At 37.2% G+C, this 16,096-nt stretch overlaps 1 protein-coding gene across 2 annotated transcripts in view; it reads left to right on the forward strand.

The window, feature by feature from the left end:
* NECTIN3 (nectin cell adhesion molecule 3) overlaps window positions 1-16,096 on the forward strand; it is a 58,092-nt gene that overhangs the window by 15,450 nt on the left and 26,546 nt on the right. For both annotated transcript variants that reach the window (XM_058800134.1, XM_058800135.1), the window contains exons 2-3: window positions 8,014-8,352; window positions 15,131-15,427. In XM_058800134.1, the coding sequence (XP_058656117.1) occupies window positions 8,014-8,352; window positions 15,131-15,427 (636 nt within the window). The remainder of the gene's footprint in view (window positions 1-8,013; window positions 8,353-15,130; window positions 15,428-16,096) is intronic.

Here is a 16,096-nt window from a genome sequence, read left to right on the forward strand (position 1 = left end):
GAAAGTGCTCTAAGTAATTATGTGTTAGCAGAAAGTACTGGCATTTTGTTTTATAATTTATTTGAAGTTCTACTTACTGAGTATTAAAAATGAAATGATTTTGCCATTCTAGATATTGTCAGTGTTAATTTCTATTCTATGTTTTCCCTATTTTGTTCATGTATATCTAGGTTGTATCTTGATTTGCAAAGCAGGTGGAGGATAGTCTTAAACACAGTTGAAGAAACAGCAGTTTTCTAGGAAGAGGACTGGGACTGAGACTTGTAAAAGGAGTGCATTTTGAAGTCTTCTCACAGTAGCTAGAGCTGGATGAACCCAACAACCATGCTAGAACAAGTGATATAAGTATATGGGATGGAATGTTCCAAGTTCCTGAAGTGAGAACTTGTCATTAAGTCCTTCAGCAAGTGTGTCATATTGGCTAACAAGAATTGTAAGAAAGACTAGTTTATTACTTCAGTAAAAATATCTATTAATCTTATTATAACAAAACAAATAAAATCCTTGATCATGTGCAGGATCAGCTTAGGTTAGTTTCTTTTTTTTTTTTTTAATTTTAATTACTAAATATTAAACCTTTCTAAAGTAAAGGGTGTAGAGGTTTGTTATTTTGGCCAGGGTGTTTATTTGAGGAATTCATATTCTGTAGCATCAAAGGATTTCTTTATTTCAATGGGCTTGGTTGCTTGGGGGATTTTTTTGCTTCTGTTTTTGTTCTTTTTTTTACTGCTTTACTAGTTCATCTTCTTCCTAATCTTCGCAGGCATTCTCTTTTTTGCAGTGTAAGTTCTTTCAGACCTTTATCGGGTTACCTTTTATGAGAATAATAATGGGTTCTTCCAGTCCTTTCCTGTAGGTCATGCTTTCTGGGCCTGTGAGTGCACTTTGCTTTCAGGCTCTCTAGATGGCTGGTATATGTTGTGTGCTGTTCAAGCTGAACAACTCCAGATGGAGCCTCACTGATGTTTGCTAGAGCATGGACTTCTATGTTAGCATATTCTAGAGTGTCATTTTCAATTCTTGATATGTAATCACTATGCACTTGCTGTAGCTTTCAGAACACACTTTGCTCTCTAACCAGTTATTTAACATTCTTAATGTGTTACTTAGACCTGTTCCTGCTGGCTGCTAGTCTAATTTGGACCCGCTGCAGCTTGAAGGTATTTTTCTGCCTGACTGGGAAAGGTTTGTTAAGTGTAGCTTCACTTGTTTCTTTGTGTATAATGCATTAGTCATCAGCCCCACCAAGATTCAGATGTACAATTCTCCTTTTGACCTCAAGTCTTCTGTTAAATATTTTGGTTATGTGTTTAAGCTGGATGCCACACAGGAGGACTTCAGCCTTTCTCACCAGATCAGTTTGTCAGAACTATTGACTCATCTTTTGTGTTTCAAAAGATTTCTAAGATCATCTGGAACTCTTCAACAAACTTTCCAGTAAGATGTTTGAGTTACATTAAGGACTGCTTGTTTCAATGTCTTCTGTGTATTTATACTTATTGCTCTGATACTTAGGGATTTGAATTTATTTAAATGGGGGTGTGAAGCATTTTGTAGTGGTTAGGCAGTAGTGGTGTGTATATGGATAACTTTTGAACTACTTGTTTACTCTTACTACTAGTTTTTTGAGGGAGTGGGACTTGAAATGAGATGTCTTCCTCCAGTCCTGCTTTTGTGCCTGGCCTATTTATGGGAAAAATAGTACTTCATTGTCCTGCTTATTCCTTTTAAAGGAGATGGGATTGGAAGACTTGGTGAAACAGAGTTGGAAATATTAATTACAGAAAAACTTCCAGCCGCCTTACTTATTAGTTCAACATATTTTAAAACATCTGAAAGTTTAGTGTCAGCATAAACATGCATGTCTTAATTTGCTGTGTGTTAATATGTATAAATGATTATAATGTTAGAACATGTAAAATGGACATTGATGTTAATATCGTCTAAGTCAAAATTCCACACAAAGTTTTAAAGTTCATGGGACTTTGTAAACATTCTTAGTGAGTAGTTTGATTTAAAGTTTTGACCTTATAAAATTGGCTTTCTAAGAGTGTCCTTCCCAACTCCATTTGAATCATGAGCCTAACATTCCTTTTTAACTTCCTCTAGTGTCTTAGCTTGTCCTGCTGCTTGATACTAAAGGTCTGTGGAGCATGGTGGTAAGCAGAGTATGCAGGGGCACAAGTGCTGTCTTACATGGAGATAAACTAGAACAGAAGCACTGGTTCACATGTGAAAATGGCATTCTGAAGTAAGAATGGTGGGTAACAGCCAAGTCTGACTCCAGGGGCAGAGTGTTTCTGATGCTCCAACTCCTGCCTCTATGAGTTGGGCTCAAGCTAATGTTAAACTCTAAGTTGTAACTACTTTTTCTTTGACTTTGTGTTGCATTGGAGTAAAGTGTCTCTTTGAAATCTCTTTCTTTGCTTTCTGTGTTGCAAATGTCAGTCTTGTAGGTAATTTTTTATTGTGGAGCTTTGCATATGTTGTCATCTTTGACTCCTTTGTTCTAGGATGACAGTTCTTTGTCCAGTATTGCATTACCTGGCCTTTTAACAGGCAGTGTGAGTTCTCTCTCTGAGCTCTGGATGCTATCTTACGAATGGTAGCTGTAGCTTTCCCAACAATTATTTCTATTCCTTGCTCCCTCTATGTAGATACACATGTTGATGCAGCAACTAGAGGGAGATAACTGAGAGTCTCTTCCATCAGCTGTGGGGAATGAAGGAGCAGAGTAAGACAAGCCTCCTGGCTGAATAGTGTGATGTCTTGTCAGCTGTACCTTTAGGAGCAGCCAGATGGTGGTTCAGAGTGTTTCAGAATTCTGCAGAACATCCTGTGATAGCACTTAACTGAGAATCCATCAGTCTGGATCTTGATGTTAGTAAAACCCTTCAGCAACAGCTAACTTTTGAGACTGCACTGAAATTGAGACTGACCTCTTCACACAGTTCTTGTTGCCAGTCTCTTTGAATTTTCAGTTGCTCGGAAAAGATAAACTTTGTGCAACTTTATTTTATAATTTTCAACTAGAAGTTATATTCCCCTTTCTATGGTTTTTGTAAGAAGTCAGGCTATAGTCACCTAGAGGAGAGCTGCTCATGCCATAAACCATAAAGTCAACACTGGAACCTCATTTTGGGCCATTTGCAGGCATAGGAAGTTAACATTCAGAAGTTAACCATTTGCAAGTGGTGGATTTGCATGCACTACATCATAATGCTTTTAGTTTCCTGTCGGTATTAGGTAAAGTTGATTTAAAAGATAGAATCCCTTGAACTTCAGTAAAATGAAAAAGCAGCCTGAGAGAGCCTGAGAATTTCAGTAGTCTTGGCTTCAGACTATCGAATTGCTATGCATCATTTCACTGAAACTTTTGACATTCAGGTAGGCTTCTCTATGCCTGTTATACTGTGTGCTAAGCATGGAACAAGGTTTTAAGTTGAAGTTTTGAGATGGAAGTAATACATTCCTGGTTTTCTTCTTTAAAAAAATAAGGCAAGTTTTGTACAAAAAAAAAAAAGGAACTTGAGCTGAGTCCTGTAAATGCAATGCTTATAGAACCTAATCTCGTGCTGTTCCTGATCTGAGCTCACTTGTCCTCAAAAAACTGATTGACACTCCACTTCAAGCAAGGATTGCGATAAAGCAGATCCTTAGGTGAGAGTAACACTAGGTTATAATACTTTCTCTTTGATTTAAGTGCAGTTTTTTCCTACGTACTTGGTTAGCACTTCTAATTGGAAGCTGATGTTGAGGCATTTTGTACTACTTAATCTTGAATCTCCTCCATTCCTTGGTTCTGATCTTTTTTTGACACAGTAATTTGATCATGCCCTGGTGCTCAAAAGACACACTGACTTCTTCCCAGTCATTTAGGCATATATTTTTATAAAGCCTTAAGTTGAGGTTTCAGCTTGTTTTCTGCAGTGTCTTTGAGTGATTTGTTTTTCCAGTTAAACAAATCTGAAAATGCCACTGGATTTGTGGAGCTGTGTTCATTGCCTGTGTTGCATTGCCTCTTGTGATTGGCTGGGCTAATTCAGAAGGTTAAATTGGGAAGAGAACAAGTGAGTTTTTGAAGGTAGGGGTCTCTTAGGCACCTGATGAGTGCTGACACAGGAGGAGGAGGAGGACTGCAAGAATAAGCTTTCTGATGTCAGCTGAAATTCAACTGGCCAAACAATAATGCTTAGCCTGACTTTTAGAGTGTTCTGCTGACATAGCAACTTGCTGTCTGCAAAATGGAATGTTCTTGTTGTTTTGCTCCATTTGTGATTGGGCCTCTTCCGAGTTCCCTGCCACTAGTTTGTGCTAAGGCCGTGTATACCCATGAGCTGAATAACTTGCTGATAGAGGGGGAAAAATTCATTTTTATGCTCTTCTGTAGTTTGGCTTTGTCTTGTGGAAATAGTTGGCAGGTTATGGAAAATCAGTGGCTAGAAAGGGTCAGTATGGTCACCCTGTCTTGCCAGAAGGGTGCTGTTAAGTGGGTTGCAAAATGCATTGCTTTTATAGTTAGACTTGTGCATGGCTGCTTCATATAGAAAATCTAAATCTGCTGTTATTTATTGCAACAAATAACAAGCCTTAAATGTGGAAAGTATTCTGTCATTCCAAATCATGAATACTTTGTGTTATGAAGGTTGTTATAATTCCTCAGTATCTTTTTTTCAATTAGTAGTAGAAGCTTAATTCAGAATTGATGTTGAAAATATTATCATGGTCAGTATTTGATAGCACCTAGTTCTGTGACTTTTAATGCTGCAAGTGAGCCTTAGGGATCTTTTTGCTTTGTTTACTCTTTAAACATTCTGTCAAGTTGCATGAGTAGAGTCATTGCCTTGCTGTTTCAGGTAGTATTCTTGACTTTATTGCCAAGCATGGCATTGGATCACTGTGATGAAAAATCAGGTAGTGCATAGGGATTTAGCTGAAATTGAATCATGTTAAAGTGCTTGAGATGGCAATCTCATCAGGCTCTGTGTGAAACAGTACAATTTTATGTATTCCAAGGAAGCAAAAAGGAAAGGGAAGGCACATCTGTAAAAGCTTGGGCAAATATAAAGAAAAAAGAAAGAAAGAAAACCTCATGATGCTGTGTTTACCTTGAGAATTTACAAAACATCTTGATTACTAAGAAAGTACAAAGTGTATGCAGAAGTTTTGTTGAGAATGAAAGACTTCAATATTGTGAACCTGAGGCAGAAAAGGTCAGATTTCAAGAGGAGGAGGGCCAGGCCTCTTTAAAACAATAAATGCATGTTCTGTGCGCCTGTGTGTCCTAAATTTGGATCAGTTAAGGACCTGAATAGTGTGGTCTTGAAGTGGCTTGTTCTTCAGAACCTTGTGCATTATGAGCCTCTAAATGTGTTATTTTGGGGGAGACATGTAGCTCGTTATTCAATTACAATCTGTGAGCAGAATACTGACTCTTGAGTGGAAGTCTTTATGTCAAAGGAAATACTTATCTTAAGCATCCTGAGCCTTGGAGAGCCCTGAATATCTGCATGTTAATTAGCTTGCTAGTTTGAACTATTAGCTTGATTGCTCTGCAACTACAGCTAGTTAAATAATAACTGGATGGAGATACTGTTCCAAATCAAATATGTGGCATTGGCATGTCAGATTTGAACTATTTCTAGCACTTTAAACATTTTGGAGTCTATATACTGTTTTATGAGCTGTATGTAAGCTCAAGTTAAATAATTTGTAAAGATAAGTTTGTTTGTTTGTTGGTTTGGGTTTTTTTGCTCTTTGGAGTCTGACCATGTGTCAGAAGATAAGATGAATGTAAAAATGTAAAATTTGGAGTAGTGATATGTTAGCTTTCTACTTCCCTTGCTGGAGAAGGGGAAGAAAAAAGATCTAACTGATCAACATTCTATACCTGCAAGTGTGTTTATGTCTATAAATATATATGAGTCCTGCTCAGTTCAGTCTGTAAATCTTGAAAATAGCAGCAATGAAAAAGTTTGACTTCTGAAAATACTCATGTAATTCATGTGAGAACACAATGTTCTCATAGCACAAATGAGCTGTTAGAAGTATTCCTTGGTGGGAAAATTGAGTATTGACTTTTTAAATGTACAATGGTCATCTTTATGTAGCTAAAGCCTCCAATTAGTGGAAGCAGAGTTGTCAAAAAAAAAAAAAAAAAAAAGTAAAAGGAAGCAAAAGAGCTCATGTGTTCAGTTAACCGGGATATTTTTTCAGTTTAGTTTGTTACCTTCTGCAGAAGTGTGAACGGTTTTTGTAAGTTCACTTTTGTGTGGTTTTTCTGTACTAAGCTGTTTGGGGTTATATACAACGAATCACTATGATAAATTATAGGTTAAGATTCAGTAGATTTAGTGTTGCAGAAAGCAGATTCCTGAATGAAAGTGTTTTTCTTTGCTTAAATTACATTACAGAATATTTATATCCTATGCATTCTGAAATTCATTTCACAAATGTAACTTGTGAATTTATTTATAAGGTAGAAAGCAATAATCAAATATTTATTAAGACACATTCCACCTTATGTTTAAATGTAGCAATGGCAAGTGGAGCTGAATTTTGGACAGAACTCTGCATTCCAGTTTGCAAATAGCTGCCCTCTTTCCAGTGTCTGTCACAATAATGTGTTAGATAAAAGGCATGAGGAAAATAGACAGAATGTTCTTGCACTACTTGTCATGGCAGATAGTCTCTATTTGAAACATGTTATGGGTTTTTTTTACTTTTCTTATTATTTTTGTCCCTTCACCAGCCCCACTTACCTACTGATGTATCAACAATATTGGTCTGAATTTCTGGCTTAGTTTGACTCATTTGTGTAGCTTAAGGTGTTCATACTATTGATGTTAGTCACTGGTTTTATACTGAAGAAATCCATAGCTAAATCACTTTTTTGGGTGACTTCATTGACTGAGAAATAGTTTGAACGATGAAAAAATCAACCAATGGGAAGGAGAAAGCTTTTAACAATGGATTTGTAGATAAAGGCTTTTAAGGACTGATTTCCTGAATGCATGGCTTGCTTTTTGTATGAGTTTGGTGAGTGAAAAGGCAGCTAGCTCATGTCTCAAGATGGATGACTTCTTCATGCTTATGAGCATGGGGCTAATAAAATTTATACTTGACTTTTGCTTCATCAGTGAACTTCTTCAGTTACAGCTTGAGTACTGACTTGGTATCTGAAGAGAGAATCAGAGCATTTGAAATAGCTCTGTTAGAATCTGAGCTCAGAAAAAGGAAATACATTGTGGACTAAGACTTAGAATCCTAAGCAAGCGCTTGCCTATGCCTACTCTTGCATATTTACTGTCTGAGACAAGATCTTGTGTGAAGACACACCACTGCACTGAAGCAGAAGGATTGCATATGTATGATGGTAAATGTCTTCATTAGGAGGTAGGGTAGGAGAGCTCAAGTTGAGGTCTTTGAGTGACTGTCACTGTAAACATGGAGTGGTTTGTGGGATTTTGATAGGGGCTTTTTTGTTTGTTTTTTTAATTGTTGCTTTGCTGTTTAAGTATTTACTGGTATGGTAAGTGCTAGAAGTTTCACTTATTTCTACTTATAAAAGATATGACTTCATAAAGATTATTTAAGGAGAAACACGTAAGTGCAGTAGTTAACATAAGTTTTTGCTTGATGCTCTAGATCAGTAATCAGACTGCTAAAAAGTACCATGTCTTGTGGTTTTGGTAAATCTGAATTCACAGAATGTTCATATCCAGTTAAATTCCCAAAAGACAGTTACCCAGTTACACAATTGTCAGGTTGTTTTTATATGAAGTTGTGTATTAGTGGTAGTATCCTCTGAAAAATGATTGATCTGTGCCTAGGTTTGATGTTTTTGCTTGAAATGTGTTTCTGTAGTATTCCAACACTGTTGTGAATCAGTTAATCAGAAAAAAAGCAGGAATTCCCTTCTAAAAAGGTAAGCTAATTATGGAAGAAGGCTTACTGTGAAAACCAAGCAACATGTCTTTCTTGTGTAGCAACTAACACTTGTTTTGTTTTTAGGTGCCTTAGCTGGACCGGTTGTTGATCCACAAGTGACAGCAGTTTGGGGGAAGAACGTTACACTGAAATGCATAATTGATGTAAATGAAACAATAACACAAGTTTCTTGGGAGAAGATAGATGGTAAAAGTTCACAGACTATTGCTGTTCATCACCCTGAATATGGAATATCTGTTCAAGGAGAATACCAAGGAAGAGTGGCATTTAAAAACTACTCACTTACTGATGCAACAATCATCTTAAAAAATGTAAGCTTTTCTGATGCAGGAGAATATGTTTGCAAGGCAGTTACATTCCCACTTGGAAATACACAGTCATCAACAACTGTAACAGTATTAGGTAAGTCAGCTTTTTTTTGAAAGCAAAATTCTGCAAATAACTTAAAAATAAGTTGAATTTTACCATTTAACCTAAAGAAAATGCAAAATATGTGTTTGCTGGGCTTTCGTTACAGTTGTACAATTTTTACTACTGTCGTAGAGGAGACTTCTTTTGGTTCTTGCTTCTTTAGAACTTGTTATTTGACTGTCTAGTTATTAAAAATAAATAATGAGTTCCTATTTAGGCATTATGCTGAAAACAAACATTCAGTTTGTATTAGCAGTGTTTTAGAGCTTTGACAGACAATGCTGATACCAGGGACTTTTGTGTATGTGCTGGGAAGCTGCTGAACTTGGGTTTAGCTACCGCCTTGGCTAAATTCCCTCAGTTAGTAGTGGGTAATCACCGGTCTTCAGAACAAGCAGGTATTTCTAAACCTTGTTGATAACTGTTTATCTCAGTGAAATAGTCCATCATCTGTAATGAGGTTAGAGAGCTCCCAGTGAGGGTCGATGTCCCGTGCCTGGAAACATTTGGATGGGACTTTGCAGCAGCCTGGTGTGGTTGAAGATTCCCCTGCTTATTGCAAGGGGATTGGACAGGATGACCTTCAAAAAGTCCCTTCCAATGCAATTCTATGATTTTATAAATATGCTGCTAACACGATAATTTTGTATAGCTGCTTAGGTCTGGTGATGCAAACTGTTCTTTGCACAATGTAAATGTAAAGCAAAACTGTCTATGACTGCTGGGAGCTGTGGAAAGAAAGAGTCAATTTAAGCTCTTGACTGTTTGTGGATAGTCATAATGTGAAACTTTGATAGACTTGAGGGTTTGTTTACACTAATTTTCTCCATCTTGTTGAGGGCTGAGTATTGCTGTCATAAGGAATTAGTGCTGAAGTGCAAGTAACTCAGGTGTTACTGCAGTGTAAAGGTAAAATTAAGGTAAAATTATTACCCTGAAACTTGAAAGCCTGTTATTAAGTTGCCCTCTCCTTACAAGAGTGTTCTTCTTGTACTGGTGTAAGGTACTTCTGTATCTCTTAGCCCAGGAGTAAAATGATATTTTCTGTAGCTGAGATGGTTGTGAATGACTATTTCTGTAAGCAGGTGTGCTTTTTAGGATCATCTCTTGCTCTTTGATACCAGCTTTTCATAGTAGTAGAATATTCAATGGGATTAATCAGAGGGCTGTAGCACCATATGTAAACTGGTTTTCACCACAAGGTGGGGCAAAATAAGTGCATTAAAGCAACTGGCTTAATCCAATTTGAAACCAGTAACTTCACCAAAATTCTGTGTGATGCACAAAGCATGTGGTCTTATGGTTCTCTTTTTCACCTGACTTCCATCAGTAGTGCAAGTGGCTATGTGTGTGGTTATTGAAGCAGTCTCTTCATTTCAGGTTTCAGCTATCATGCTTTACCAGTAAGCTGTGGGAATTTGTTACTACCTCCCCTCACCTTTTCTAGTCAGTTCCTCTTTCTAAGATTGGGGTTTTTTTCAGGTAACATTAGTTATTGTGTCCATTTTGCACTCATAATATCAGGTTTCTGGAGGAACTTGGAAAGCACATGTATGTTTCATGTGCTTATTATTCTACATTTGGAAGAGTAGAAGGACCACAACTTGTTTCATTGAATATACGTTATGAAAAATTGCATTTGAAATAAGCAAAGAAGCATTAGTCAGGCATGCAGTGGTTCTGATCATAGCTTTTTTCATTTTTGATGTAGATGATTGCCAATTGCTCTAAGTCTCTCAGGACTCTCTAAATGGCAAAACCCAGCTGTTATTTGCAAAGATGCTTTTCCATCCTAGTTACCAGCAGCTTTGCTTGCATGTACCACTAGGTAGCTAACCCTCTGTTGGACTTAAATTCTATGGCCTCAGCTGTGTATTTTCTGTCCTTTTAGAAACTCTCTGCTACACTGACTTGTAGGCTTAAACTGTCAAAATACTGGGGAAGTAATGATGTTCAGAATATGTTTGTAAATTAATAAATTGTGAACTTTGCTGGCCTGAACTCAGCAATTCCAAGCTCATCAGAATCTTAAGGCATGCAATTGCTGTAATTTAAATCTTGATGTAACTTAAAATAATCTTCAATGATACATTGGCTGCATTCTCCCACTGGTACAAAAAACTCTTCCTTAAGTAAGGGAAAAAGTTCCTGTCCTAAGACTGAGGCTGTTTCCAGTTGAAGTAGGACTGCCTTTTTTCCTAGTCCCTGTCTGTTCTTATACAGCGAAGAATTTGTTTCCTTCCCCTGTGTAGTGGACATACTTAGTCATGTACTAGATGCTTTTACACTATAAAGTGGACACACTGAAGACAAATGGAAGAAAGAAGTAACTGCAAGATAAAATGCCCTATGTTTTGCCACAGCGCACTGATCACTTAAGACCATATTTAAAACTTCTTGTTGTGTGCCCCAAGTTTAACAGATGAGCCATGTTTGGTGACTTTGCCCACTCCCAGTTTGCTTTGTTTAGTGCTTCATGTCATCTTAAGGAAATGCACTGTAAAAGAAGAGGTTAAGACAGTAGAAATACGAAAATGCTTTTAGAATCAAACAGATATATTGAACTTTTCTGAAACTTTGATTTGCCAAACTTACCTTGTTAAACTTTGCAAAAAATGGCAAATAATTTTTGTGTCAAGCTGTTGGTTTCCCCAAGATCCCATGATGCTGACCAAATGAGGCAAACTGGTGTCTCAGGGCAGAAGAAAGGGCTTGTTGCTGGGTAGCTTGCAGAGCTGATATAATTTTTATGTGATTAACTTGAGTGCTGCCCATGACTACTTAAAATACTTGGTTTGGTTTAACTCTGTCTTGCTAAGTTGGATTTCTTATCATGGGTATTGATCAAGTAGGTCTTGTTCCTCTGCAGCCTAGCTCTTACCAATGCTACAAGTGAGGAATGTATTGTACAAAGGAGTGTCAAAGGCATAGGTCATGAATTAGATCCTAGACACTCTAATGCAGAAAGTCTTCCAATTAGGAATTAAAAGATTATGCATGTCAGGCAGTATAGATATTGGGTACTGCAGAATACTCAGAAGAAAGAAGTATCAAGTAGATGGCAAATTAGCGAACTTACTGGCCTTAAAACAAAGAGGCAAACTGCTTCCCCCCCCAAACTATTAAAACAAGAAAACCTTAATAAGTTAATTATTAAGTATTAATTAGCATACAGGATAAAGTACACAGAAAGATAAAGCTCCTGGTTTTGAGGTGAGAGAAAATAGAAACTTGAAATACTGTTTTGGAAAGAAGTTAATGAAGTGCATGTCAGATGCGATGAAGAAAACGACAGTTTCCAGTGTCATGCTATTGCCAAGGAATCAATGAATTTAATGTTGGGACGAAATAATCCTGTGTGTGTTGTAATCATGCCAACATCATCCAGACCTGTGCCCAGTGTGCACAGAAAAATAGTTTTAAAACCAACAGAAGCAATTGAAAAAGGCTTATGAAGTACAGGAAAACCAAGAAGCAGCTTTTTGGCCTCGAAACTTGATGCAGTAAGATTTAATGCTCATGTCTGGATGCTATATTCTGTTCATTTTCTATAAAAAAGTATAAGGACCAGAGCAGCAAGAGATTTCTGGTATGCCTATGTTGAATGTAAGGTGAAGGTTGAATAAGCTGGGTTAAATTAGATGGTGGTCATGAGTCTGTAAAAGGGCAAGCAGAGATGGGCAAATTAGTTGAGACCTTTTGAACAACTGCCCATCTTCCATGCTTCAGCCATCCCGTCTTTAATACTCAAGTATAGTTCACGCCATAATGTTGCTCTCACACTGTGGAAGTAGGTCTTGCTTTTGCATCTTAGGGGATTGATGGCTCCTTTTTCCACACAAAGCATTGTCCTCACTATCTTTTTAATTTGGCCTAAATAGAGCATAAGGTTTCTACTGAGTGAGTGTAGCAGCTTCTCTAATGTTCTCCCAGCTGCCTCTTGTGGCCTCCACCACCACTGTGGGCAGAGAAAGTCATTAAAAATCACACTCATGTGGTACAACGAATGGTCCTGGGATAAGAGGACTGCATATAGAAATTACACTTCCACAAAACAAAAAATTAAACCAAAAAGAATGCCAAAACCCTGCTTTGGATAATCAGTTTTCCAAATTGAAAATGGTAAAACTGTTTTGCACTGTGAGAGATGAGATGTCAATACCCCCTTGTAATTATGGATTCATTAACCAGATACTTCTTAATCCATGACTGAAACATCTAGAAAGGCCATAGAATAAGTATCTGGGCTTCTGCTGGTTTTGTTTCAGTTGTTGGGACAGAGTAGTCCTGAATGATAAACTATAGAAATAAGTATCCTAACAGCTGCTTTCAATTTTTCAGTATGTGGTTATTTAGTTACCTTGCAGTTGATGTGTCGTACAAGAATCACAATTTATGAGAAGATATGACAATAGAAGCCTAAACATTTCTGATGTATAAAAAAAACTAAACATGGAAACAGGTAGGACTGGGAATAAGTGTGTTTTATGACACTGAGTAGTTTTGAATTGTTTACCTTTGGTGTCTAGTTGACAAATGTAAAACCAAATATTGCACAATGAACTCAAACTGACAAATCTCTGGTATCATTTGAGAAAGCAGGTGTTTAAAATTAGTCTGTCATGCTGCTTGAAGGCTTCTTTTTCTAAAAGTACAGTATTGAGTAGTCTTCTTTGGGTCTGGACATCTGGACAGCAACTTAGTTAAGAGTTCTTGTTTACTTACATATCCCTTCACAAAGAGGTGGAGAAAAAATTACACAGTTGCATATTTTGTTTTGAAGAAAAATCAAAGGAATAGAACATATCAAGCTTTTATTTCCAGCTGAAATTATTTGAGTCTAAAGTTTTGGCATGAAATGCTAATGATAGCTGCTAATTTAATTTATTTTACTATTATGGAAATCTTGGAAAGGGAGGAATACAGCAAAAATTAGAACTTTCATGTATGTAAAATTCTAAATTTAAATTTGGTTTATACTTCTGCATTTTAGTAATGCTACAGAAGCTACTGAATAAATCTCTACCACTGATTTTGGGAGGACAAGGTAGTAGAGTTCATGTTAAATCAGGAAAACCAAATTGTGGGTCAAATAACAAAGCTATGTTATGTCAAGTTCTCCATACTAGGTTTTAAAGGCTTGTTTGGTGGATGAGACAATGCTTCAAGTGTACATCAGCTCAGATATGCAAGCTTACTGCACAAAGCTCTAGCTGTTGCTGGTGTTGCAGAGCAGGGAATCAGATTTTGAAAGAAGCTGTATTAAAAATACTTCAGATCTAGAAGAGTGAGTGTGCAACTTGGTAGAAAATAACCTGCTATTGGCTTATTTTCAGTAGTGTTACTAACAAATCTCACAGGGTGGTCATTCAGAGAAGCAAAGTAGAATAATTTGCTCTTGGTATCTGCTCAAACAATCCTTCAGTTTCATAACAACTTGTTTTCTTCAAGCATTTCTATGCATAGAACAGAAGATACGTTTTTGTAAGGTTATCCATTTAATAGTTGCCTTTTCTTTTAGTATAATTGAGCAAATGATAAACCAACTTGTTCAGACATGAACAGTGTTAGACTGAGCAGAAAACAGTCAAAAACTGTTCCTGGCACTAAATGGGCTGAAGCTGAAAAAATTTGTTATCTTTGGAAGGCATAGGTAGTTGGAGAACTTGCCAGGTACGGTACTTTGCTCCGTTCTCTTACAAGATGTGTCTGTGGGTCAGCTTCAATTTATTGGAAAGAAATTCCATGAACTAACTTTTTTCCTTCTGATACTGAAAGGCACAGAACTTGCAAGACTTATCTCTGCTTTGTGATTAGTGAGGGCTGATCCACTGAGGTGGATTCTGAAGCATTATGGTGAGTAGCAATGACCTTCCTTCAGAAGACTTCAGTAGCCAGATTAGAGCAAGAGACCAGGATTGTGGAACAGGCCAGTACACTACTGCAAACCTGTCCCTTACAGAACTGGTGACACAAATGGGCCATTCTAAAACAGCCCAGCCATGGTTTGTATCTGAAGCACCAGGTAGTTTTTCTGACTTGGGCTGCAGCTGGTGGGTGGCTTGTACAGGGCCAAAACAGATTTGCTAAAGCAAAAGGAAATTTTTTGGAAGCTTTTTAGTCTATAGTCCTCAGCAGTAGACTTGTCCATGAAGAGCTCAACTTCCTTTTAGAAAGAATTGTGTTCCCCAAGTTTTTAAAATTTTGGGGTGAGCAGTGGCTTTATGAGGAGGTCACTTCCTTCCACATGCAAATTACTTTAGTCTTAGTATTGAGTTCCATGTAGGCAAAATATATATATATAGGCAAAAAATTTATTTTTATATAAAACAATGAATTTTATTTTTATGGTATTTTGTTACTGGAATTTTATTTCCATATAGCTTACTTTGTATATTAAAAACTTAAATAAATTTCATGTACAATTGCATATTTCTGTGTACTTATTAGATCCTTTATTCAGTGTGTAGTTTGTATATATAATAAAGATGCAGCTTGGAAGTAATTTCTATAACAGTGATCAAGAAAAGCTTAAACTCTTAATGTTAGAACACTGAAGTAGATTTCAAGAGACACAAACTGACAGTACAGGTAGTGTCAGCAGGCCAAAGCCTTGTGGAACTGTCATCTCTTGAGATACGCGTAGTCTTCTAGGATGTCTGATTAACATGAGCATTTGCAAGCGGATTAGATCTTGTTTAACTTAAGTAGTGACACTTTCAAAGATGTGGAATTCTTGTTTGAATCTCCTTTTTTTCCCCCTCCTTAGTTGAACCTGTTGTGAGCTTAAAGAAAGGACCAAACCCTCTAATAGATGGTGCAAATTGGACAGTAGCAGCCACTTGTACAGCAGCCACTGGAAAACCTGCTGCGCACATTGACTGGGAAGGAGGCCTTGGTGAAATGGAACCCACCTCTACTTTGTTTCCAAATGAAACAGTGACAGTTGTAAGCCACTATGTGATTCTCCCGACACGATTTGCTAGAGGAAGACACATAACTTGTGTTGTGAGGCACCCCACCTTTGAAAAGGAGATGCGATACCCTTACGTGTTGGACATACAGTGTAAGTATGCTGTGAGGTAATTACTCCTGGTTTGTATCTTGCAACTTCCCCCTTAATCAGTGTTCCACGGGAAGGAGATGAGCACTTTCTGCTTCAGGAAAATGGAAACTGTATAGAAAAGCTGCGGTAAGAGGCAGGTCAGGCAGGAGTAAAAACCTAGGGTCTCTGTATGGAAAATAAAGTCATGAAGTTAGAATACTGTTACATTTCTACTGTTTTGGATATTGAATCATAGATATACATGAGTGTTGACACAAAAGCTGTTTATAGCGTCTTACAATTTCAGCAGTATTCAAAATGCTAATGGAAATTCATGTATGAGATGCTAAGTTGAAAATAGGTCTTAAGTTACGTTCAGATTATTTACCAAGCTTTGTCCACTCTAACTAGCACAAGGAAACAAGAACATAATAATATAATTCAAACCTGCACAGGGCTTCTTTAAAAAATTTATGGCTTTTAAAAGACGTGAATACAAAACAAGGTGGTTTACAGTGTTGCTTAGTTAAAACCAGTTAAGACAAGTAAGCTTTAGGCATGTGGTCCCTTTTTGTTAGACAGTACATATGTGAACAAAACCAGCTATTTTCGTGTTGGTCCTTTGGTGGCCTGTCTTGGCTGTGTGCTGCTTTAAAGTTCCTAAATCACAGAAGTCTGTCAGTTCAAGTA

The sequence above is a fragment of the Ammospiza caudacuta genome, chromosome 2 (assembly GCF_027887145.1).
Source record: "Ammospiza caudacuta isolate bAmmCau1 chromosome 2, bAmmCau1.pri, whole genome shotgun sequence".
Lineage (NCBI taxonomy): Eukaryota > Metazoa > Chordata > Aves > Passeriformes > Passerellidae > Ammospiza > Ammospiza caudacuta.